Raw genomic sequence first — 23,348 nt, forward strand, 5'->3', positions numbered from 1 at the left:
AGCAGATTACCACCCATAGTGTGACTGGGCCTCATGCAATCAGTTGAGGGCCCCAAGAACAAGGACTGAGGTTTCCTGAAGGAATTCAGCCTCAAGACTGCAAGACAGGGACTTCCCTGGTGATCCAGTGGCTAAGACTCCGTGCTCCCAGTGCAGGGGGCCCCGCTTCGATCCCTGGTCAGGGCACTAGATCCCACATGCATGCTGCAACTAAGAGTTCCCATGCCTCAACTAAAGATCCCGCATGCCACGGCGAAGACCCGGTGCCAACAAACAAACAAACAAAAAAAAAAAAAAAAAAAAAAGACTGCAACACAGAAACCCTGCCGGAGTTTCCAGCATGCCTGCCCTGCTCTACAGACCTTGGACTCAAGACTGTAACATCTGAGTTTCTAACCTACTGGCTTGCGCTATGAATTTCAGCGCCCTGACTTCCCGCCACTAGGGCCTCGGGGCGGTGAGGGCTTTGTTTGGAGGCTGGAGGACTGGGACCATAGAGAGAGGGCTTCCCAGGCTCCGATAGACGGCACCGGCAGGACGCAGGGACCGCTGAGCCCTGAACAGTGGGCGGCCCCGCCGAGTCCCGCCCCTGCCGTCAGCCCTCGGGGACCCCACGCAGGGCCGGATGCGGCTCCCCCCGACTTCCGCTTCGGAAGCGAGGAGCCCGAGCGGCAGCCGCGGCGTTTGTTCGGCCGAGCGTCGGTTTTCGGGACTCGTCCGGAGCCCAAGGTGAGGCCCTGAATGTAGCCTGAAGGACCTTCCCGACCCCCTCCCCCCATAACAAAGGGGACCCGCCCGCCTCGCGCCCCTGCCTGCCATCAGCAGCGTGGGACCCTGATCTGACGTATATGCCAGAGGAGTCCTGTTGGAGTCGCCGTCTGGAGGGCCTCAGGGAGTGGAGGGCCTTTGTCTAGAGGGGGCCGCTTCTTAGGCAAAGGGTGTAGTCTTGTCCCCAGCAGGTGAGAAGGTGGGACCTTCAGAGCTAATGAGGGTCCCTCCTTCCGAAAGACGTGCCTGCACGGAGCCCCCGCCCGCCTTCGCTCGTGCGATGCCCTAGAGTAATTCAGGCCGAGAGAACCCCTCACTTCTGCCTGGGGTGGGAAGTGGGGTTGGGGCTAGGGGACGTTCGGGTAGAGGAAAGGCCTTTCTATAAAGGGGGCAGGACTTCCCCGACGGTCCAGTGGTTAAGACTCCTCGCTTCCACTGCAGGGGGGCGCACCTTGGATCCCTGGTGGGGGAACTAAGATCCCACATGCCGCACGGTGCGGCCAAAAAGGAAGGGCGGGGGCATGGACCTAGAGGGTGTGACGTACGCCAAGTGAAATAAGTCAGACAGAGAAAAACAAGTGCTGTGTGATTTCACTTATATGTGGAAGCTGAAAAACAAAACAAGTGAACGAACCAACAGAACAGAAACAGTTATAGATACAGAGAACAAACAGGTGGTTGGGGGGAGGAGAGAAATTAGGTGAGGGCAACTAAGAGGTACAAACCGCCAGTTACAAAATAAATGCGTAATGGGTGCGAAATGTAAACAGGTAGATGGATGGATGGATGGATAGATAAAGGCAACCCCGTTAAGCTTAGGGAGGAGACTTGGCCCTAAAGAAGCAGCGGTAGGACCATGAGTGCTAGTAAGCAGACCTCTCCTCAAAGCAGGGAACTGCACAAATCAGCAGCCCTGCTCTCAGATCTGGGAGTCCCCAGATAAGGCAGCCGGGATGTGGAGGCCCCGACTCCTCTGGTGAGAGCTTCGGTCTGAGGCGTGCAGATCCGGGTCAGTGGAGGGAGGAATCCCAAACCCTAGCCGGACTGGACGCCCAAGTCCTGAATGAGGACTGAGGGAGCCACCAACTCCAGAACAGCGGGGTCGGAGAGTCCCACCCTTGCTGTTACCAGGCATAGCCGAGCCCCAGATCAGCTTTGGCAGAACGAGGCTCACTCTGACTGTAAGCTCGGGTCCCAGGAAGATGAGGACCTTTTCTGACGGTCATGGGCTCACGTCAGCAGAGGGCAAAGTCTCAGGCCGGGTGCAGGGTCAAGGCGAAGATCCTGAGTGAGGAAACGGAGACTGCTCCATACACAGTGGAGAGAGCTGCATCTAATGCCGCCTCTGCCCTTAGCCCCGGGAGGCCCCGGGCGGAGCTGGCAGGCTCAGGTGCCCCCTAACTTCTGCCGGTGGGGTCTGAGGGAGATGAGGGCCTTGGTTTAAGGGCTGGCTGCCCGGTTCAGCAGAAAAAGAGGAGTCCCAGGCCACGATAGATGTCAAGGCACAAATTCTATGTGAGGAATGAGACAACCAACTCCCCCCAGAACAGAGGAGACCACACAAAGTGCCGCCTCTGCCTTCGCCCCTGGGAAGCCAGGTTTAGAGCTCTCAGGCTGAATTGCCCTCTCAGTTCCTGCAAGGGTGGTCTCAGGGACATCAGGGTTTGGGTCTAATGAGAGAGGCCTCATTCAACATAGGGAAGAAGCCTGGTTCCTAACAAGAGTCAAGGTGGTAACACCGAGTGACGATGAGGGAACCCCACCCAGAAAGAAGTGAACCACATAGAATCTCCTCCCTACTCTCAGACCTGGGAGGGAGACTGAGGCATGGTGAGCTGATGAACATCACTCACTTGTCCCCGGCCCGTGGCAGGGAGGTGAGGAACCTCGTTGATGGGAGTATGGGCTCAGGTCAGCAGCCGGAGGCTTTCCAGGTAATGCCAGGAACCAAGGAGAGGACCCTGAGAATTGAGGGGACCAGCTACACCACAGTAGTGAGGGCAACAGAACCTCTTCCTGACTGTCAGCATCGCAAGTCCACACACAGTTGTAGCTAGGGAGACAAGAACATTTTCTTTCTAGTGGGTCTCGGGGAGTCGGGGGCCTTAGTATTGAGGGGATAGACTTCAAGTCAAGACACACAGGATGCCCAAGTCCTGCTATGAGTCCGGGCGAGGACAGTGAGGGTGACGTAGATGAACACCCACCCAAAGCAGTGGGGGCCCACGAACTGCCCCCCTCAGCCCTGGGAAGCCCAGGTAGAGGTAGCCTGATGTGTCACCCCTCACCTGCAGCCCCAGGGACTCAGGCAGACGTGGGCCTTGATCTGAGGCCAGAAGACTCAGGGGGCTGAGGGAGGAGCCTCGATCCCGTCTGAGTGAGGGCTAAAGAGGCCAACGATGCGGGAACAGTGGGGTCCCGCGGAGTCCAGCCCCTGCTAGCAAGCCAGGGAGGTCATGGACGGGGGTGACTGGAAGTGGCTCACCCTTTCTTCATCTTGGGGATCTCAGGAGGGTGAGAATCTTAATGTAACGCAAGCGAACTCAGGTCAGCGGAGGAGGATTTCCAGGATTTGCCAGGACTCACGGAGAAGATGCTGAGGACCGTGGGGACCTGCACCCCATGCCAGCGGGGGCCCCGCAGAGTCCCTCTCCATTGTCGTTCCTAGGCGCCCCCGGGCACACATGTCAGGCAGAAAGTGCCCATCAGTTCCCCACTCAGAACTCCCAGGGAAGTAAGCATCTTGGTCTGATGGGTCAGCAGAGGAGGAACCTGAGACCCTCCCCTGAGCGAAAAATGGGGACCGCGAGCGAGGACCACACGTTATAGGGCCTCAGCCTGCCTGCTGCAGCTTTCAGCCTCTGGAGACTAGGGGCACTGTGGCCGGGAAGGCCCATCCTCACTTCCACCGTTCGGGCTCAGGGAGCTGTGGGCCTTACTGTGAGGAAATGTCCTCAAGTCAAGAGAGAAAGGAGCCCCCAGATCCTCCCAGAGACACAGTGGGGGCTGTGGGTGACGACTGAAGGTAGCACACCCCCCTTCCACCGAATCAAAGGAATAGGAAAGAGTCTTGCCCGGTCCTCTGCTCAGCCCTTGAAGGCCCAGAGCATGGTTGTCAGGCGGAGGCGCCTCATCTCTCTCTATCATTTCTCAGGGAGATGAGATCCTTCGTCTGAAGGTGCCACACAGGGGCAGAAGGGGGGGGGGTCCCAGACCCTCGGTATCGACAAAGATGAGGACGCTGAATGGTTGAGGACCAGCGAGTTCAGGACAGAGCAGGCCCCACAGAACTGTCAGCGCTGTCCACCCCGACAGTGTCCATGACTCAGTTCCTTCTCGTGGGTCCCAGGGAGCTTTGAGGTGGCACCTTTAGAGCAGCACAGGAAAGAGGTCCCGGCCCTACCAAGAGTCGACGTGACAATCCTGTTTGTGAACGAAAGGGACCCTTGGAACCCAGAGAGGGCCTACCCCTCCCAGGATCTGTGGTCACCGCCGTCAGCCACAGCAGGGCTGGCAGGCTGTAGCCTGAGGCTCACTCACTCTCACTTCTTACACTGGGTTCTCAGGGGACAGGCTGACCAAGAACAAGAGCCTAGCGGCTCCTAGAGCAGTGCCCTCAAGGGAGCGTGCAGAGCGGCCTTCTTCAGGCCAGGCTGGTGCCTCCCTGCTGAGAGTGCTCACGCCCGCTCACCTTCCCTCCTCCAGGTTCCAGCATCACCTGCTCTCCTGCCCACTCCCCCGCTTGCTGTCCCTGCCCATAGTCATGCCTCGGGGGGCAGAAGAGTAAGCTCCGTGCCCGTGAGAAGCGCCGCCAGGCCCGGAGGGAGACCCAGAATCTCGGGGGTGCCCAGGCCCCTGCAGCAGAGAGAGAAGAGTCGCCCCCCTCCCCCGCTTCTGTTTCTCGGGGTACTCCCCCGAGCTCCCCTGGTGCTGGCACTCGCCAGGAGCCTCAGGGAGCCCCAGCCACTAGCTCTCGTGCTGCAGGGGTTTCATGCCCAGGATCTGATGTACGTGCCAAGGGCCAGGTTAAGGCCAGGAAGAATTCTCCCAGGCCTCAGCCTCCGATGAGAGCTCTCGCAGAGATCCTCTAACGAAGAAGGTGGGAATGTTGGTACAATTCCTGCTGGAGAGGTATAAAATGAAAGAGCCCATTATAAAGGCAGAGATGCTGAAGCTTGTGAACAAAGGTACAAGGGGAAGTTCCCTGAAATCCTCAGGAGAGCTGCTGAATGCCTGGAGCTGGCCTTTGGTCTTGACTTGAAGGAAGTCAAGCCGAGTGGTGATTCCTATACCCTTGTCAGCAAGCTAGATCTCACCGATCAGGGGAGTCGCAGCAGTGGCGGGCGGTTTCCGAAGAATGGGCTCCTGATGCCTCTCCTGGGTGCGATCTTCTTTAATGGCAACCGCGCCTCTGAGGAGGAGATCTGGGAATTCCTGAATGTTTTGGGTATTTATGATGGAAGGAGGCACGCAATCTTTGGGGACCCCAGGAAGTTTATCACAAAAGATTTGGTGCGGGAAAAGTACCTGGTTGTATCGTCAGGTGCGCAACAGCGATCCCCCACGCTATGAGTTCCTGTGGGGCCGGAGAGCCCACGCTGAAACCAGCAAGATGAAAGTCCTGAAGTTTGTGGCCAAGGTCAATGGGACCGTCCCCAGTGCCTTTCCACTCCATTATGAAGAGGCTTTGAGAGATGAGGAAGAGAGAGCCCGAGCCAGAGCTGCAGCCAGGGCTCCTACTCGTGTCAAGGCCAGTGCGCGTTCCAGGGTCACGTCTAGCAGTTCCTCCCACCCTCAGTGAGGTCTGAGGCAGCTTCTTCACTTTGTGTTTGACCAACGCTGCCAACCCTTGAAGTAGTGAGAGGCTAAGCTGGGGCTGGAAAGATCATAATATATCTCTTCTTTGTGTCCCTGTTTTACACTAGTATCTTTCAAATGTTGTTTCTTTCACTAGAATGTTTATTTAGATTCAGAATCCAAGTTTACAGATGACATGGATCACAGATTGGTTGTTGTTATCGGGTTTAAGAGGAAGAGTTTTGGTACTGTGTAGTACGATTTGGAAAATCCTTGCATCTTTTGGGGTTCTGGAATGAGATAATATGGCTTTGGAATAGGAATTTTGTTGGAAATGTGAAAGAATGCTGTGGTTTTAAAATGGATGAAAACAAAGTAAAGTTTAGTCAAATTTTGGTTTGTCTTATTCACCTTTGTCTTTCTCTTTGTAAAACTCAAAGGTATACACCTAGATGTCCTTAGCTTATTCAAGAATGCCGACAAAATTAAATAGTAATAAATTACATTCCTCACTCAGTGCCTCATGTATTCCCATCTTTAATTGAGCATCTGCTCTTTGGAAGGTTCTGTGCTGGTAGTGATGGTGCTAAGATAAAAAAGACCCTGCGCCTGCCTGTAGATGTTTAGAGTAGAAGAGCAGCTATTATATAAGGAAGGTGGTGTGATGAAAAAACCCAGTGAGGGTGGTGGGGAGAGAGTCCAGATGAGAGCAGTGAAGTATAACTTGTCTTAGCCAGAACACTTGGAGGCTTGGTATTTTGCAAATCCCTCCTTGGGAGGTAATTTTGAGTTGGCTGCATGGTGGGCTAGATGAGGCTGTGATAATGGTGAGCAGGGGCCAGACCCTCAGATGGTGGGCCTCAGAGTTGAGAGGCTAAGCCTGAAATGAGAAACTGCCCTGAACAGTTACTTTGGGATCGTGAGTAAACCAGAGAGAATCTCCGCCTGGAGAAAGAATAGAAGGGGTCCAGTGCTTTTGCCCCGGTGCAGGTGAACACAGTGCACCAACAAGCCAGGTGTTTTATGCATATGGTCGCCTTTGTGGTGGGATGCTGAGAAGCCCCTGTGCTGGCACTCTGTGCCCTGAGCTGGAGGAGCCCCAGCCCGCTCCATTAATTAGTTATCGGGGTTTTTTAATTGGAGTATAAATTGCTTTACAATGTTGTGTTAGTTTCTGCTGTGCAACGAAGTGAATCAGCTGTCCGTATACATATGTCCCCTCCCTGCTGGACTTCCCCCCACCCATCTAGGTGGTCACAGAGCACCAAGCTGAGCTCCCTGTGCTGTGCAGCAGGTTCCCACTAGCTATCTATTTGACACATGGTAGTGTATATAGGTCAATCCTAATCTCCCAATTCATCCCACCCCGCTTCCCCCGTGTCCATATGTCCGTCCTCTCTGTCTGCGTCTCTGTTCCTGCCCTGCAAATAGGTTCAGCTGTACCATTTATCTAGATTCCACATACATGCGTTGATATACGATATTTGTTTGTCTTGAGTGTAATCTGGCAGAACTCCTAAATGGGGAAAGATTTTGGTGGTGATGAAATACGTGAAAATCGGGGGGTTTTTGGGCGGCAGGGGAATTATTGGTCCTTGACACAAGTTCTGTAAGGTTTGATTTGCATGCTGGTGAAATCCCTGCCTCCACAAATGAAACAACATATTCTCTGATAGGGAACATTTACTCAGGGTTACTTGCTAAGGAGCACTTTGGTTAATTCAGCTTTCTTTGTCCTAGAGGACCGCATAGTCTCTGACATCTCCTGGATAAAATGAAAAATTCCTAGAGATGAGGGTAGTTTCTTCTGGTATGAAAATAAGCATCATAATAAGTGCCATGCATGAAAGACCCAAACATTGCCAGCCACTGTGCCAGGTGCTTTACATATATCACACATGTTCCGACAGTTCTATAAGATGAGGCTGATCAAACCCACTTGGCAGACAAAGAACTTGCAGTATTCTCCAGACTGGTAAAGTGACAGAACCGGGAGTACAGCCTGGTCTGAATTCCTCCAGAGCCCATACTGTTCCACTCCTCCCAGCCTGAGGCAGCCCTTCTGTCTCTTAATTCATTTCTCTTCTCACTGCTCCATGATGTCTCTCAGGCAATAAGAAAGAGGAGCTTGTAGCCAAAATACTAAAAGCAGGACTAAAGAAGGAAGGTGAACGTGAGAATCAGACACAATTTGGGGATTGTCTGTGGGCTTCGTTTACCTAGGATCCTCCTGCCCCTCGCCCCAGGGTTCCCTGAGAGCTGACTGCCCCGGTCCCGGCACGTGTGTCCAGTCCCTGCACTTTCCCGCGTTACGGCGCCCTTCCCCTGGGTCTTCCCCAGTCAGTGTGCCCTCGTGTCCAGACTGGAAGCTGACCTGCTGGCCAGCTCTTCTCTGCGTCTTCCTCTGGAGGCTGCACTCAGCTCCCAGAGGAGCAGACAGCCCACATCCCCTGCCCTCCCCTGACTCGGAGCATCCCGACTCCCTGCAGATCCCGTTCCTCACCGTGGACCCCTGTGACAGCAGCTGCCCTTTCCATGTAACTGTTCACTTCAGACAGTGACGTTTAGACACCTCCTCATCCCCACCGGGTGCCTCCACCACATTCTCAGTGTTTTCAAACCTGCTGGTGACTAGACTCTGGTTGCGTATGGACGCTACAGGGCCTTGGCTTATAACCCCAAGTCTAGGGAGGCCTTTTTTGAAGCAACGTGATATTTGCAGTAGGATTTTAATGCAACGTCTTCTTTGAGTCTGGCCATTGAATCCATACACTGATGCGTGAACTTAATTAAGTGGTCAGAAACCAAAGCCTTCTTCCTAAGTGGTAAAGGAGGAGGGACCAAGGAAATCACTGTGTCAACAAACAGGTACTGAGGCTGAATTCCTAAAAACCCATCTTGGAGTCCTTCCTGGAGGTGGAAGATGGTTCTTTGGCAGACGTGCTAGCTTTGAATAAAAAGGAAAAATAATTCGCCATCCTCCCAGTAATTCTAGTCTGTATCTGTCCCAGGGAAGATGCTGTTTTTTCCCGATATGCGTAATGGCACCTGTTCGTGTGTTCAGGTGTGTTCAGTCAGGTGGTGGGTGGCTGTGATTTTGACCATGCAACCGAAAGTTAGGAGAAAATTCCCGGCCTACTGAGATTACACAGGTTACTGCAATTGGCAATGCAGAAAGGTACTGTTGAAAGCCCTCTCTGCTGAGATTTACAGGGTACTTTTGGAAATTAGACGTAATCCTGTATTTGAAAACATCTCTTACATAGTATGCACAAGAAAAATATTGGTGAATTTCAAGGTAAATTTGGCCTTCTCAGAAACTCCTCCAAGGAACTAAGAGGGTGGTTGTCATAACCAATTGCAGTAGTTGCTCTTTATTGAGCACATACTATATACCAGTTTATGGGAGACTGCAAACCTCATCCACATGCTGTCTTGCTCTCCTTGGGTTCCTGGGGAGACTATATTCCCAGTCCACTTGTAATTAGGAAGGGTCACCTCCAGACCAAGGCACGAGGGGGTCAGTATGGCACCTCTGTGCTTTCCCTTCCAGTCAGCAGCAAACAGAGAGAGCCCGTGTCGAGCCACGTGATGTAAACAGCCTGGATCTCGGAGTCACCTGTTAGCAGTGAGCCTCTGCCAACCTTCCTCAGGTTTTATGTGCACAAGAAACAAACTTTTGTTGTGTTAAGTCATTCAGATATCAGGTTTTCTCTGTTGCCTCAGTTAGCAGTTACTTCATCCGAGTGATACACAACTACTATTTCTACTGTTAGGCTCATTTAAATATTTTAATGCCAGAGCTAATCACAGCATAGATATTCTTCTTATAAAAACTTCTTACACACATAAATCACAATCTCCCCCCTTACAGCATTGCTCCAAAATTCAGCCCCCTTTTCAAAAGTAACCACAATTAACTGTCTGGTGTGTGTCATCCTAAAGCTGATTTGAGGCTTCTTTGTACGTAGATGCGCTACAAAAATACGTTGAGTTTTTAACACACAGGGGCAGCAGTGTACATATTATTGTTCTGTGACTTGCTCTTGTAACTTAATGGAAGTGAATGCAAGATCTTTCTGTGACAGCACTTATAAGACCCACCTCACTTTTTAAAACTGTCATCACCATTAGAAAAAGTCCCGGCCAGCCCTCTGGTCCTAAGCTACAGCGTGAAGTAGAGCCCCCTCAGCCAACCTGTAGATCTGTGAGAACAAACAGTTGTTGTGTTAGGATGCTGAGTTTTGTGGCTCTTCATTAGGCAGTGGAAGTTGACTAGTAAGTACATGAAGGGCTAGCAGTTCATATTTTAATTTTTTATGTTCTTTGTCTTCCACAGGGCGCACATACTATTCCTAAAAATATTTTTAAGGTTAAGAAAAATAAACTTCAAAAGGCATGGGAAATTCTAATGACAGACGTTAGGGAAGCTTTTAAAATGGGAAAAGTAAGCAAATAATTGACAAAAGAAGAGTGAAATGACGCATGACTGTTTCTCCTACAAAATGAAAAGAAAAAGATTACCTATAGACTATTCTCTCTCAAGATGGTGGATTGATACAGAGAAATTTTATATCAGAGGATAAATTCCTGATAGTTCCTGAGTTTCAACATAGTTCTGGAGCATGTTTATCTCACACCATCTAGAAAGGCAATATGTAGTACGTAAGAGCATGAGATTCTGGAAGCAGACACCTGGTCTTCCAATCCCAGCGCTACCATTTACGAGTTGTGTAATCTTGGGTAAATTCCGTTAACCTCTTTGTGCCTCTTTTCTTATCTGTAAAATTGTGATGATAATAATACCTAACTGTAAGATTATTTTGAGAATTAAGTGTAGGGCATTCAGCACAGTGCCCACGAATTCATAAGCATTATATATGTGTTAACTATTATTTTATTATCAGAGCATTTTGCCGAGTTTTCATTGAAGAATTAATTGACATTTAATACAGGAAGAAAGTGGGCCCTATAGATAACCTTAACACTTAAACACTAAAATGTAGAAATAATAACCTTCTGAGAGGGAATCTGTCACACCTGTAGTCCCTAAAGCACTATAGGACGATTTCCCTTAATATTAATTAGGTCAATAAAAAGTATTAATGTTTAAATACAAGCCATGGTTATCAGAAAAATGTGTTGGCCTTAATACTTCATTCCGCATTTGTATAGGATAAATGAGGTAATTCAAAAGAGAGAGATTTTATTTTATTTATTTATTTATTTATTTTTTAAAAATAATTGACATATGTTACATGGAGCTTTTATTTATTTATTTACTTGTTTATGGCTGTGTTGGGTCTTAGTTTCTGTGCGAGGGCTTTCTCCAGTTGCGGCAAGCGAGGGCCACTCTTCTTCGCGGTGCGCGGGCCTCTCGCTATCACGGCCTCTCTTGTTGCGGAGCACGGTCTCCAGAGGCGCAGGCTCAGCAATTGTGGCTCAGGGGCCCAGTTGCTCCGCGGCATGTGGGATCTTCCCAGACCAGGGCTCGAACCCGTGTCCCCTGCATTGGCAGGCAGATTCTCAACCACTGCGCCACCAGGGAAGCCCCGAGATTTTATTTTTTATCATTAGTATATAGCTAAGCCGTGAAGAACTGAGGATGTGGTCAGCTTTGACCACATCTCGGACTAAGTGAGATTTAAGGATTGTTTGGTATCCAAGGATACCTCTTAATGTAACTTCTATAAATCTGAGGAGAAAAGAGATTGTGATGATCTCATTTGAGAGTAATATGTGGAAGAAGGACTGGAATACATTGGAAATGCTGCAGAATCAAAGCATTGTTTTCATGTATATTTTATAGTTCTTAAGTGATTTTTTAGCTTAATTTTTTCTAGCTGGAACATTTTATGTCATAATTACTAGTCTCATAAGAAATTTCATTTTTATTTATACAGATATTTGGAATCTATGATTAGATGTGTGCGTTTAGGCCAGTTGGACCTCCTTTATTTTACATCAATGTACTTTTGGAATTTGGTATTCTCCTTTTTCAAGTATAATGCATATGTATCTGGCACAGCTTCCTGCTTGACTCTATTGTTGTGCCTTATGTAAAATGACATTTAGTTTGCGTCTCATTGATTAGAATCAATAACATAAGTCATAATTATGTCCTGGAATAATACGTATTTCTAGCCTGGCTGCACTGTAGGTGGTGGGATGTGGCCTGGGAAGCTAATCATCCTTTGTCGTTTCTTTCCACTTGGCGAAGGGCACCCAGAACGCTAAACAATCAACTTCGTAACTAAATATATAGGATAAAGTTGCTTAAAAATGGGGGTCTCTTGTACTAAGGGGAAATGTTAAGACCACTCTTTTTGCAAAACATAAATGGAGAACTAAGGCAAAGATAATTCAATCAGAATTTGTATCATCACGTCAAGATTTCAAGCCAAACTACAAGACTAGTACACTGTAATGTGTATACGTGTTGTGATGTCAATTTCCAATTCAAGTTGACTCTCCATTTTATTGATCTGATGAGCACATTTGTTAGCTAAAGCCAAAAGACAATGCAGGTTCCCTGTCAGACTGTTATGATTGAGAAACCCCCTAAATTGTTTGGACTTATTGGCTTAATTATTCCACATTTGGGAATCCATGGAAGGGCCTCTTTTCTGGAACACTGATGCATATGAAACTGTTGTGACTGTTCTCTCCTTTGCAAAATATTCTACTGCCTTGGCTTCTGTATTAGTCAAGATAAGCTAGGTTATGTTAGAGTGGCAAATTAATCCTGAAATCTCAGTGTTTTACCACAGCAAAGGTTTATTTCTCAACAACACTACATGTTCAATGGGTATGGGGGAGGGAGGGGCATTTGGGGGTTTTCTCTGGGGCTCACCTATTCATCAAGGCAGGGGAGAGTGGACAGAGAGTCTCTAAAGGGCTCTTCTCTGATTCAGCCAAACCCATCACTTCTTCTCCCATTTCATTGGCTGAAACCAGTCATAAATCCTCGGTTAGCCTCAAGCGGTCTGAAAAACGGAGCTTTCCATGTGCCTAAGAAGAAGGAATATAGAATTGGATTTGGTGAGCATAGCACTGTCTGCTACAGTTTTTAAGACACTGCCCTGTCCTGGTTCTTCTACCTCTCAATCTGTTTTTTCTCTGTCTCCTCAGTGGACTTCTTTTCCATCACCCCTTGGGGAACTGGTGCTCCCCAAGTTACCATATCCGGTCCACTATTTTTTTTTCTCCCCACAACTATCCCCAGGTAACCTCATCCACTCCTCCAGTTCTAACTGCAAACTGTCTGCTGCTAACTTCTAGATCTATTATCCCAAGCCCTGACCTACCCACAAAGCTTTAAACATAAACCCAACTGTGACTGATTCAAGGATATCTCAAACTCAGTGTGAAAAAATATAAACACGTGATTTTTCTCCAAACCTCATTCCTCCTCTTCCTGTATTCTTTGTCCCAGTTAGTGGCAGCATCACGTTTCCAAGTCTAGATTCCTCCCTATCATTCCCACCTCTTAATTTTGTATGCCATCTTAGCTAGGCTCTGCTGCACAGTTGTTTAGTCAGTTATCAGTCTAGATGTCCCCTGTGAAGGTATTTTTTAGATGCGATTAATAGTTAACTCTGTAGGCTTTGAGTAAAGCAGATTACCACCCATAGTGTGACTGGGCCTCATGCAATCAGTTGAGGGCCCCAAGAACAAGGACTGAGGTTTCCTGAAGGAATTCAGCCTCAAGACTGCAAGACAGGGACTTCCCTGGTGATCCAGTGGCTAAGACTCCGTGCTCCCAGTGCAGGGGGCCCCGCTTCGATCCCTGGTCAGGGCACTAGATCCCACATGCATGCTGCAACTAAGAGTTCCCATGCCTCAACTAAAGATCCCGCATGCCACGGCGAAGACCCGGTGCAAACAAACAAACAAACAAAAAAAAAAAAAAAAAAAAAGACTGCAACACAGAAACCCTGCCGGAGTTTCCAGCATGCCTGCCCTGCTCTACAGACCTTGGACTCAAGACTGTAACATCTGAGTTTCTAACCTACTGGCTTGCGCTATGAATTTCAGCGCCCTGACTTCCCGCCACTAGGGCCTCGGGGCGGTGAGGGCTTTGTTTGGAGGCTGGAGGACTGGGGACCATAGAGAGAGGGCTCCCAGGCTCCGATAGACGGCACCGGCAGGACGCAGGGACCGCTGAGCCCTGAACAGTGGGCGGCCCCGCCGAGTCCCGCCCCTGCCGTCAGCCCTCGGGGACCCCACGCAGGGCCGGATGCGGCTCCCCCCGACTTCCGCTTCGGAAGCGAGGAGCCCGAGCGGCAGCCGCGGCGTTTGTTCGGCCGAGCGTCGGTTTTCGGGACTCGTCCGGAGCCAAGGTGAGGCCCTGAATGTAGCCTGAAGGGACCTTCCCGACCCCCTCCCCCCATAACAAAGGGGACCCGCCCGCCTCGCGCCCCTGCCTGCCATCAGCAGCGTGGGACCCTGATCTGACGTATATGCCAGAGGAGTCCTGTTGGAGTCGCCGTCTGGAGGGCCTCAGGGAGTGGAGGGCCTTTGTCTAGAGGGGGCCGCTTCTTAGGCAAAGGGTGTAGTCTTGTCCCCAGCAGGTGAGAAGGTGGGACCTTCAGAGCTAATGAGGGTCCCTCCTTCCGAAAGACGTGCCTGCACGGAGCCCCCGCCCGCCTTCGCTCGTGCGATGCCCTAGAGTAATTCAGGCCGAGAGAACCCCTCACTTCTGCCTGGGGTGGGAAGTGGGGTTGGGGGCTAGGGGACGTTCGGGTAGAGAAAGGCCTTTCTATAAAGGGGGCAGGACTTCCCCGACGGTCCAGTGGTTAAGACTCCTCGCTTCCACTGCAGGGGGCGCACCTTGGATCCCTGGTGGGGGAACTAAGATCCCACATGCCGCACGGTGCGGCCAAAAAGGAAGGGCGGGGGCATGGACCTAGAGGGTGTGACGTACGCCAAGTGAAATAAGTCAGACAGAGAAAAACAAGTGCTGTGTGATTTCACTTATATGTGGAAGCTGAAAAACAAAACAAGTGAACGAACAACAGAACAGAAACAGTTATAGATACAGAGAACAAACAGGTGGTTGGGGGGAGGAGAGAAATTAGGTGAGGGCAACTAAGAGGTACAAACCGCCAGTTACAAAATAAATGCGTAATGGGTGCGAAATGTAAACAGGTAGATGGATGGATGGATGGATAGATAAGGCAACCCCGTTAAGCTTAGGGAGGAGACTTGGCCCTAAAAGAAGCAGCGGTAGGACCATGAGTGCTAGTAAGCAGACCTCTCCTCAAAGCAGGGAACTGCACAAATCAGCAGCCCTGCTCTCAGATCTGGGAGTCCCCAGATAAGGCAGCCGGGATGTGGAGGCCCCGACTCCTCTGGTGAGAGCTTCGGTCTGAGGCGTGCAGATCCGGGTCAGTGGAGGGAGGAATCCCAAACCCTAGCCGGACTGGACGCCCAAGTCCTGAATGAGGACTGAGGGAGCCACCAACTCCAGAACAGCGGGGTCGGAGAGTCCCACCCTTGCTGTTACCAGGCATAGCCGAGCCCCAGATCAGCTTTGGCAGAACGAGGCTCACTCTGACTGTAAGCTCGGGTCCCAGGAAGATGAGGACCTTTTCTGACGGTCATGGGCTCACGTCAGCAGAGGGCAAAGTCTCAGGCCGGGTGCAGGGTCAAGGCGAAGATCCTGAGTGAGGAAACGGAGACTGCTCCATACACAGTGGAGAGAGCTGCATCTAATGCCGCCTCTGCCCTTAGCCCCGGGAGGCCCCGGGCGGAGCTGGCAGGCTCAGGTGCCCCCTAACTTCTGCCGGTGGGGTCTGAGGGAGATGAGGGCCTTGGTTTAAGGGCTGGCTGCCCGGTTCAGCAGAAAAAGAGGAGTCCCAGGCCACGATAGATGTCAAGGCACAAATTCTATGTGAGGAATGAGACAACCAACTCCCCCAGAACAGAGGAGACCACACAAAGTGCCGCCTCTGCCTTCGCCCTGGGAAGCCAGGTTTAGAGCTCTCAGGCTGAATTGCCCTCTCAGTTCCTGCAAGGGTGGTCTCAGGGACATCAGGGTTTGGGTCTAATGAGAGAGGCCTCATTCAACATAGGGAAGAAGCCTGGTTCCTAACAAGAGTCAAGGTGGTAACACCGAGTGACGATGAGGGAACCCCACCCAGAAAGAAGTGAACCACATAGAATCTCCTCCCTACTCTCAGACCTGGGAGGGAGACTGAGGCATGGTGAGCTGATGAACATCACTCACTTGTCCCCGGCCCGTGGCAGGGAGGTGAGGAACCTCGTTGATGGGAGTATGGGCTCAGGTCAGCAGCCGGAGGCTTTCCAGGTAATGCCAGGAACCAAGGAGAGGACCCTGAGAATTGAGGGGACCAGCTACACCACAGTAGTGAGGGCAACAGAACCTCTTCCTGACTGTCAGCATCGCAAGTCCACACACAGTTGTAGCTAGGGAGACAAGAACATTTTCTTTCTAGTGGGTCTCGGGGAGTCGGGGGCCTTAGTATGAGGGGATAGACTTCAAGTCAAGACACACAGGATGCCCAAGTCCTGCTATGAGTCCGGGCGAGGACAGTGAGGGGTGACGTAGATGAACACCCACCCAAAGCAGTGGGGGCCCACGAACTGCCCCCCCTCAGCCCTGGGAAGCCCCAGGTAGAGGTAGCCTGATGTGTCACCCCTCACCTGCAGCCCCAGGGACTCAGGCAGACGTGGGCCTTGATCTGAGGCCAGAAGACTCAGGGGGGCTGAGGGAGGAGCCTCGATCCCGTCTGAGTGAGGGCTAAAGAGGCCAACGATGCGGGAACAGTGGGGTCCCGCGGAGTCCAGCCCCTGCTAGCAAGCCAGGGAGGTCATGGACGGGGGTGACTGGAAGTGGCTCACCCTTTCTTTCATCTTGGGGATCTCAGGAGGGTGAGAATCTTAATGTAACGCAAGCGAACTCAGGTCAGCGGAGGGAGGATTTCCAGGATTTGCCAGGACTCACGGAGAAGATGCTGAGGACCGTGGGGACCTGCACCCCATGCCAGCGGGGGCCCCGCAGAGTCCCTCTCCATTGTCGTTCCTAGGCGCCCCCGGGCACACATGTCAGGCAGAAGTGCCCATCAGTTCCCCACTCAGAACTCCCAGGGAAGTAAGCATCTTGGTCTGATGGGTCAGCAGAGGGAGGAACCTGAGACCCTCCCCTGAGCGAAAAATGGGGACCGCGAGCGAGGACCACACGTTATAGGGCCTCAGCCTGCCTGCTGCAGCTTTCAGCCTCTGGAGACTAGGGGCACTGTGGCCGGGTAAGGCCATCCTCACTTCCACCGTTCGGGCTCAGGGAGCTGTGGGCCTTACTGTGAGGAAATGTCCTCAAGTCAAGAGAGAAAGGAGCCCCCAGATCCTCCCAGGAGACACAGTGGGGGCTGTGGGTGACGACTGAAGGTAGCACACCCCCCTTCCACCGAATCAAAGGAATAGGAAAGAGTCTTGCCCGGTCCTCTGCTCAGCCCTTGAAGGCCCAGAGCATGGTTGTCAGGCGGAGGCGCCTCATCTCTCTCTATCATTTCTCAGGGAGATGAGATCCTTCGTCTGAAGGTGCCACACCAGGGGCAGAAGGGGGGGGGGTCCCAGACCCTCGGTATCGACAAGATGAGGACGCTGAATGGTTGAGGACCAGCGAGTTCAGGACAGAGCAGGCCCCACAGAACTGTCAGCGCTGTCCACCCCGACAGTGTCCATGACTCAGTTCCTTCTCGTGGGTCCCAGGGAGCTTTGAGGTGGCACCTTTAGAGCAGCACAGGAAAGAGGTCCCGGCCCTACCAAGAGTCGACGTGACAATCCTGTTTGTGAACGAAAGGGACCCTTGGAACCCAGAGAGGGCCTACCCTCCCAGGATCTGTGGTCACCGCCGTCAGCCACAGGCAGGGCTGGCAGGCTGTAGCCTGAGGCTCACTCACTCTCACTTCTTACACTGGGTTCTCAGGGGACAGGCTGACCAAGAACAAGAGCCTAGCGGCTCCTAGAGCAGTGCCCTCAAGGGAGCGTGCAGAGCGGCCTTCTTCAGGCCAGGCTGGTGCCTCCCTGCTGAGAGTGCTCACGCCCGCTCACCTTCCCTCCTCCAGGTTCCAGCATCACCTGCTCTCCTGCCCACTCCCCCGCTTGCTGTCCCTGCCCATAGTCATGCCTCGGGGGCAGAAGAGTAAGCTCCGTGCCCGTGAGAAGCGCCGCCAGGCCCGGAGGGAGACCCAGAATCTCGGGGGTGCCCAGGCCCCTGCAGCAGAGAGAGAAGAGTCGCCCCCCTCCCCCGCTTCTGTTTCTCGGGGTACTCCCCCGAGCTCCCCTGGTGCTGGCACTCGCCAGGAGCCTCAGGGAGCCCCAGCCACTAGCTCTCGTGCTGCAGGGGTTTCATGCCCAGGATCTGATGTACGTGCCAAGGGCCAGGTTAAGGCCAGGAAGAATTCCTCCCAGGCCTCAGCCTCCGATGAGAGCTCTCGCAGAGATCCTCTAACGAAGAAGGTGGGAATGTTGGTACAATTCCTGCTGGAGAGGTATAAAATGAAAGAGCCCATTATAAAGGCAGAGATGCTGAAGCTTGTGAACAAAAGGTACAAGGGGAAGTTCCCTGAAATCCTCAGGAGAGCTGCTGAATGCCTGGAGCTGGCCTTTGGTCTTGACTTGAAGGAAGTCAAGCCGAGTGGTGATTCCTATACCCTTGTCAGCAAGCTAGATCTCACCGATCAGGGGAGTCGCAGCAGTGGCGGGCGGTTTCCGAAGAATGGGCTCCTGATGCCTCTCCTGGGTGCGATCTTCTTTAATGGCAACCGCGCCTCTGAGGAGGAGATCTGGGAATTCCTGAATGTTTTGGGTATTTATGATGGAAGGAGGCACGCAATCTTTGGGGACCCCAGGAAGTTTATCACAAAAGATTTGGTGCGGGAAAAGTACCTGGTGTATCGTCAGGTGCGCAACAGCGATCCCCCACGCTATGAGTTCCTGTGGGGCCGGAGAGCCCACGCTGAAACCAGCAAGATGAAAGTCCTGAAGTTTGTGGCCAAGGTCAATGGGACCGTCCCCAGTGCCTTTCCACTCCATTATGAAGAGGCTTTGAGAGATGAGGAAGAGAGAGCCCGAGCCAGAGCTGCAGCCAGGGCTCCTACTCGTGTCAAGGCCAGTGCGCGTTCCAGGGTCACGTCTAGCAGTTCCTCCCACCCTCAGTGAGGTCTGAGGCAGCTTCTTCACTTTGTGTTTGACCAACGCTGCCAACCCTTGAAGTAGTGAGAGGCTAAGCTGGGGCTGGAAAGATCATAATATATCTCTTCTTTGTGTCCCTGTTTTACACTAGTATCTTTCAAATGTTGTTTCTTTCACTAGAATGTTTATTTAGATTCAGAATCCAAGTTTACAGATGACATGGATCACAGATTGGTTGTTGTTTATCGGGTTTAAGAGGAAGAGTTTTGGTACTGTGTAGTACGATTTGGAAAATCCTTGCATCTTTTTGGGGTTCTGGAATGAGATAATATGGCTTTGGAATAGGAATTTTGTTGGAAATGTGAAAGAATGCTGTGGTTTTAAAATGGATGAAAACAAAGTAAAGTTTAGTCAAATTTTGGTTTGTCTTATTCACCTTTGTCTTTCTCTTTGTAAAACTCAAAGGTATACACCTAGATGTCCTTAGCTTATTCAAGAATGCCGACAAAATTAAATAGTAATAAATTACATTCCTCACTCAGTGCCTCATGTATTCCCATCTTTAATTGAGCATCTGCTCTTTGGAAGGTTCTGTGCTGGTAGTGATGGTGCTAAGATAAAAAAGACCCTGCGCCTGCCTGTAGATGTTTAGAGTAGAAGAGCAGCTATTATATAAGGAAGGTGGTGTGATGAAAAAACCCAGTGAGGGTGGTGGGGAGAGAGTCCAGATGAGAGCAGTGAAGTATAACTTGTCTTAGCCAGAACACTTGGAGGCTTGGTATTTTGCAAATCCCTCCTTGGGAGGTAATTTTGAGTTGACTGCATGGTGGGCTAGATGAGGCTGTGATAATGGTGAGCAGGGGCCAGACCCTCAGATGGTGGGCCTCAGAGTTGAGAGGCTAAGCCTGAAATGAGAAACTGCCCTGAACAGTTACTTTGGGATCGTGAGTAAACCAGAGAGAATCTCCGCCTGGAGAAAGAATAGAAGGGGTCCAGTGCTTTTGCCCCGGTGCAGGTGAACACAGTGCACCAACAAACCAGGTGTTTTATGCATATGGTCGCCTTTGTGGTGGGATGCTGAGAAGCCCCTGTGCTGGCACTCTGTGCCCTGAGCTGGAGGAGCCCCAGCCCGCTCCATTAATTAGTTATCGGGGTTTTTTAATTGGAGTATAAATTGCTTTACAATGTTGTGTTAGTTTCTGCTGTGCAACGAAGTGAATCAGCTGTCCGTATACATATGTCCCCTCCCTGCTGGACTTCCCCCCACCCATCTAGGTGGTCACAGAGCACCAAGCTGAGCTCCCTGTGCTGTGCAGCAGGTTCCCACTAGCTATCTATTTGACACATGGTAGTGTATATAGGTCAATCCTAATCTCCCAATTCATCCCACCCCGCTTCCCCCGTGTCCATATGTCCGTCCTCTCTGTCTGCGTCTCTGTTCCTGCCCTGCAAATAGGTTCAGCTGTACCATTTATCTAGATTCCACATACATGCGTTGATATACGATATTTGTTTGTCTTGAGTGTAATCTGGCAGAACTCCTAAATGGGGAAAGATTTTGGTGGTGATGAAATACGTGAAAATCGGGGGGTTTTTGGGCGGCAGGGGAATTATTGGTCCTTGACACAAGTTCTGTAAGGTTTGATTTGCATGCTGGTGAAATCCCTGCCTCCACAAATGAAACAACATATTCTCTGATAGGGAACATTTACTCAGGGTTACTTGCTAAGGAGCACTTTGGTTAATTCAGCTTTCTTTGTCCTAGAGGACCGCATAGTCTCTGACATCTCCTGGATAAAATGAAAAATTCCTAGAGATGAGGGTAGTTTCTTCTGGTATGAAAATAAGCATCATAATAAGTGCCATGCATGAAAGACCCAAACATTGCCAGCCACTGTGCCAGGTGCTTTACATATATCACACATGTTCCGACAGTTCTATAAGATGAGGCTGATCAAACCCACTTGGCAGACAAAGAACTTGCAGTATTCTCCAGACTGGTAAAGTGACAGAACCGGGAGTACAGCCTGGTCTGAATTCCTCCAGAGCCCATACTGTTCCACTCCTCCCAGCCTGAGGCAGCCCTTCTGTCTCTTAATTCATTTCTCTTCTCACTGCTCCATGATGTCTCTCAGGCAATAAGAAAGAGGAGCTTGTAGCCAAAATACTAAAAGCAGGACTAAAGAAGGAAGGTGAACATGAGAATCAGACACAATTTGGGGATTGTCTGTGGGCTTCGTTTACCTAGGATCCTCCTGCCCCTCGCCCCAGGGTTCCCTGAGAGCTGACTGCCCCGGTCCCGGCACGTGTGTCCAGTCCCTGCACTTTCCCGCGTTACGGCGCCCTTCCCCTGGGTCTTCCCCAGTCAGTGTGCCCTCGTGTCCAGACTGGAAGCTGACCTGCTGGCCAGCTCTTCTCTGCGTCTTCCTCTGGAGGCTGCACTCAGCTCCCAGAGGAGCAGACAGCCCACATCCCCTGCCCTCCCCTGACTCGGAGCATCCCGACTCCCTGCAGATCCCGTTCCTCACCGTGGACCCCTGTGACAGCAGCTGCCCTTTCCATGTAACTGTTCACTTCAGACAGTGACGTTTAGACACCTCCTCATCCCCACCGGGTGCCTCCACCACATTCTCAGTGTTTTCAAACCTGCTGGTGACTAGACTCTGGTTGCGTATGGACGCTACAGGGCCTTGGCTTATAACCCCAAGTCTAGGGAGGCCTTTTTTGAAGCAACGTGATATTTGCAGTAGGATTTTAATGCAACGTCTTCTTTGAGTCTGGCCATTGAATCCATACACTGATGCGTGAACTTAATTAAGTGGTCAGAAACCAAAGCCTTCTTCCTAAGTGGTAAAGGAGGAGGGACCAAGGAAATCACTGTGTCAACAAACAGGTACTGAGGCTGAATTCCTAAAAACCCATCTTGGAGTCCTTCCTGGAGGTGGAAGATGGTTCTTTGGCAGACGTGCTAGCTTTGAATAAAAAGGAAAAATAATTCGCCATCCTCCCAGTAATTCTAGTCTGTATCTGTCCCAGGGAAGATGCTGTTTTTTCCCGATATGCGTAATGGCACCTGTTCGTGTGTTCAGGTGTGTTCAGTCAGGTGGTGGGTGGCTGTGATTTTGACCATGCAACCGAAAGTTAGGAGAAAATTCCCGGCCTACTGAGATTACACAGGTTACTGCAATTGGCAATGCAGAAAGGTACTGTTGAAAGCCCTCTCTGCTGAGATTTACAGGGTACTTTTGGAAATTAGACGTAATCCTGTATTTGAAAACATCTCTTACATAGTATGCACAAGAAAAATATTGGTGAATTTCAAGGTAAATTTGGCCTTCTCAGAAACTCCTCCAAGGAACTAAGAGGGTGGTTGTCATAACCAATTGCAGTAGTTGCTCTTTATTGAGCACATACTATATACCAGTTTATGGGAGACTGCAAACCTCATCCACATGCTGTCTTGCTCTCCTTGGGTTCCTGGGGAGACTATATTCCCAGTCCACTTGTAATTAGGAAGGGTCACCTCCAGACCAAGGCACGAGGGGGTCAGTATGGCACCTCTGTGCTTTCCCTTCCAGTCAGCAGCAAACAGAGAGAGCCCGTGTCGAGCCACGTGATGTAAACAGCCTGGATCTCGGAGTCACCTGTTAGCAGTGAGCCTCTGCCAACCTTCCTCAGGTTTTATGTGCACAAGAAACAAACTTTTGTTGTGTTAAGTCATTCAGATATCAGGTTTTCTCTGTTGCCTCAGTTAGCAGTTACTTCATCCGAGTGATACACAACTACTATTTCTACTGTTAGGCTCATTTAAATATTTTAATGCCAGAGCTAATCACAGCATAGATATTCTTCTTATAAAAACTTCTTACACACATAAATCACAATCTCCCCCCTTACAGCATTGCTCCAAAATTCAGCCCCCTTTTCAAAAGTAACCACAATTAACTGTCTGGTGTGTGTCATCCTAAAGCTGATTTGAGGCTTCTTTGTACGTAGATGCGCTACAAAAATACGTTGAGTTTTTAACACACAGGGGCAGCAGTGTACATATTATTGTTCTGTGACTTGCTCTTGTAACTTAATGGAAGTGAATGCAAGATCTTTCTGTGACAGCACTTATAAGACCACCTCACTTTTTAAAACTGTCATCACCATTAGAAAAAGTCCCGGCCAGCCCTCTGGTCCTAAGCTACAGCGTGAAGTAGAGCCCCCTCAGCCAACCTGTAGATCTGTGAGAACAAACAGTTGTTGTGTTAGGATGCTGAGTTTTGTGGCTCTTCATTAGGCAGTGGAAGTTGACTAGTAAGTACATGAAGGGCTAGCAGTTCATATTTTAATTTTTTATGTTCTTTGTCTTCCACAGGGCGCACATACTATTCCTAAAAATATTTTTAAGGTTAAGAAAAATAAACTTCAAAAGGCATGGGAAATTCTAATGACAGACGTTAGGGAAGCTTTTAAAATGGAAAAGTAAGCAAATAATTGACAAAAGAAGAGTGAAATGACGCATGACTGTTTCTCCTACAAAATGAAAAGAAAAAGATTACCTATAGACTATTCTCTCTCAAGATGGTGGATTGATACAGAGAAATTTATATCAGAGGATAAATTCCTGATAGTTCCTG

At 50.4% G+C, this 23,348-nt stretch overlaps 1 protein-coding gene and 1 pseudogene across 2 annotated transcripts in view; both read left to right on the plus strand.

The window, feature by feature from the left end:
• LOC309652790 (melanoma-associated antigen B1 pseudogene) overlaps positions 1–5,776 on the plus strand; it is an 11,220-nt pseudogene extending 5,444 nt beyond the window's left edge. Inside the window, exons 2-3 of the transcript in view lie at positions 424–729; positions 4,530–5,776. The product of the transcript in view is annotated as a melanoma-associated antigen B1 pseudogene (transcript). The remainder of the gene's footprint in view (positions 1–423; positions 730–4,529) is intronic.
• Positions 5,777–13,462: 7,686 nt separating this feature from the next.
• Positions 13,463–22,587, plus strand: LOC309652250 (melanoma-associated antigen B1-like). Its single transcript, XM_082445848.1, has 2 exons — positions 13,463–13,907; positions 17,655–22,587. The coding sequence occupies exon 2, from the start codon at positions 17,713–17,715 to the stop codon at positions 18,748–18,750; it is 1,038 nt and encodes a 345-aa protein (XP_082301974.1). The 5' UTR covers positions 13,463–13,907; positions 17,655–17,712; the 3' UTR covers positions 18,751–22,587.
• Positions 22,588–23,348: the final 761 nt, after the last annotated feature.

Source organism: Balaenoptera physalus, assembly GCF_965194825.1.
Source record: "Balaenoptera physalus genome assembly, chromosome: X".
Classification (NCBI taxonomy): domain Eukaryota; kingdom Metazoa; phylum Chordata; class Mammalia; order Artiodactyla; family Balaenopteridae; genus Balaenoptera; species Balaenoptera physalus.

Coding starts and splice junctions, on each gene's coding strand:
- LOC309652250 (XM_082445848.1), top strand. CDS start 17,713: ATGCCTCGGGGGCAGAAGAGTAAGCTCCGTGCCCGTGAGAAGCGCCGC.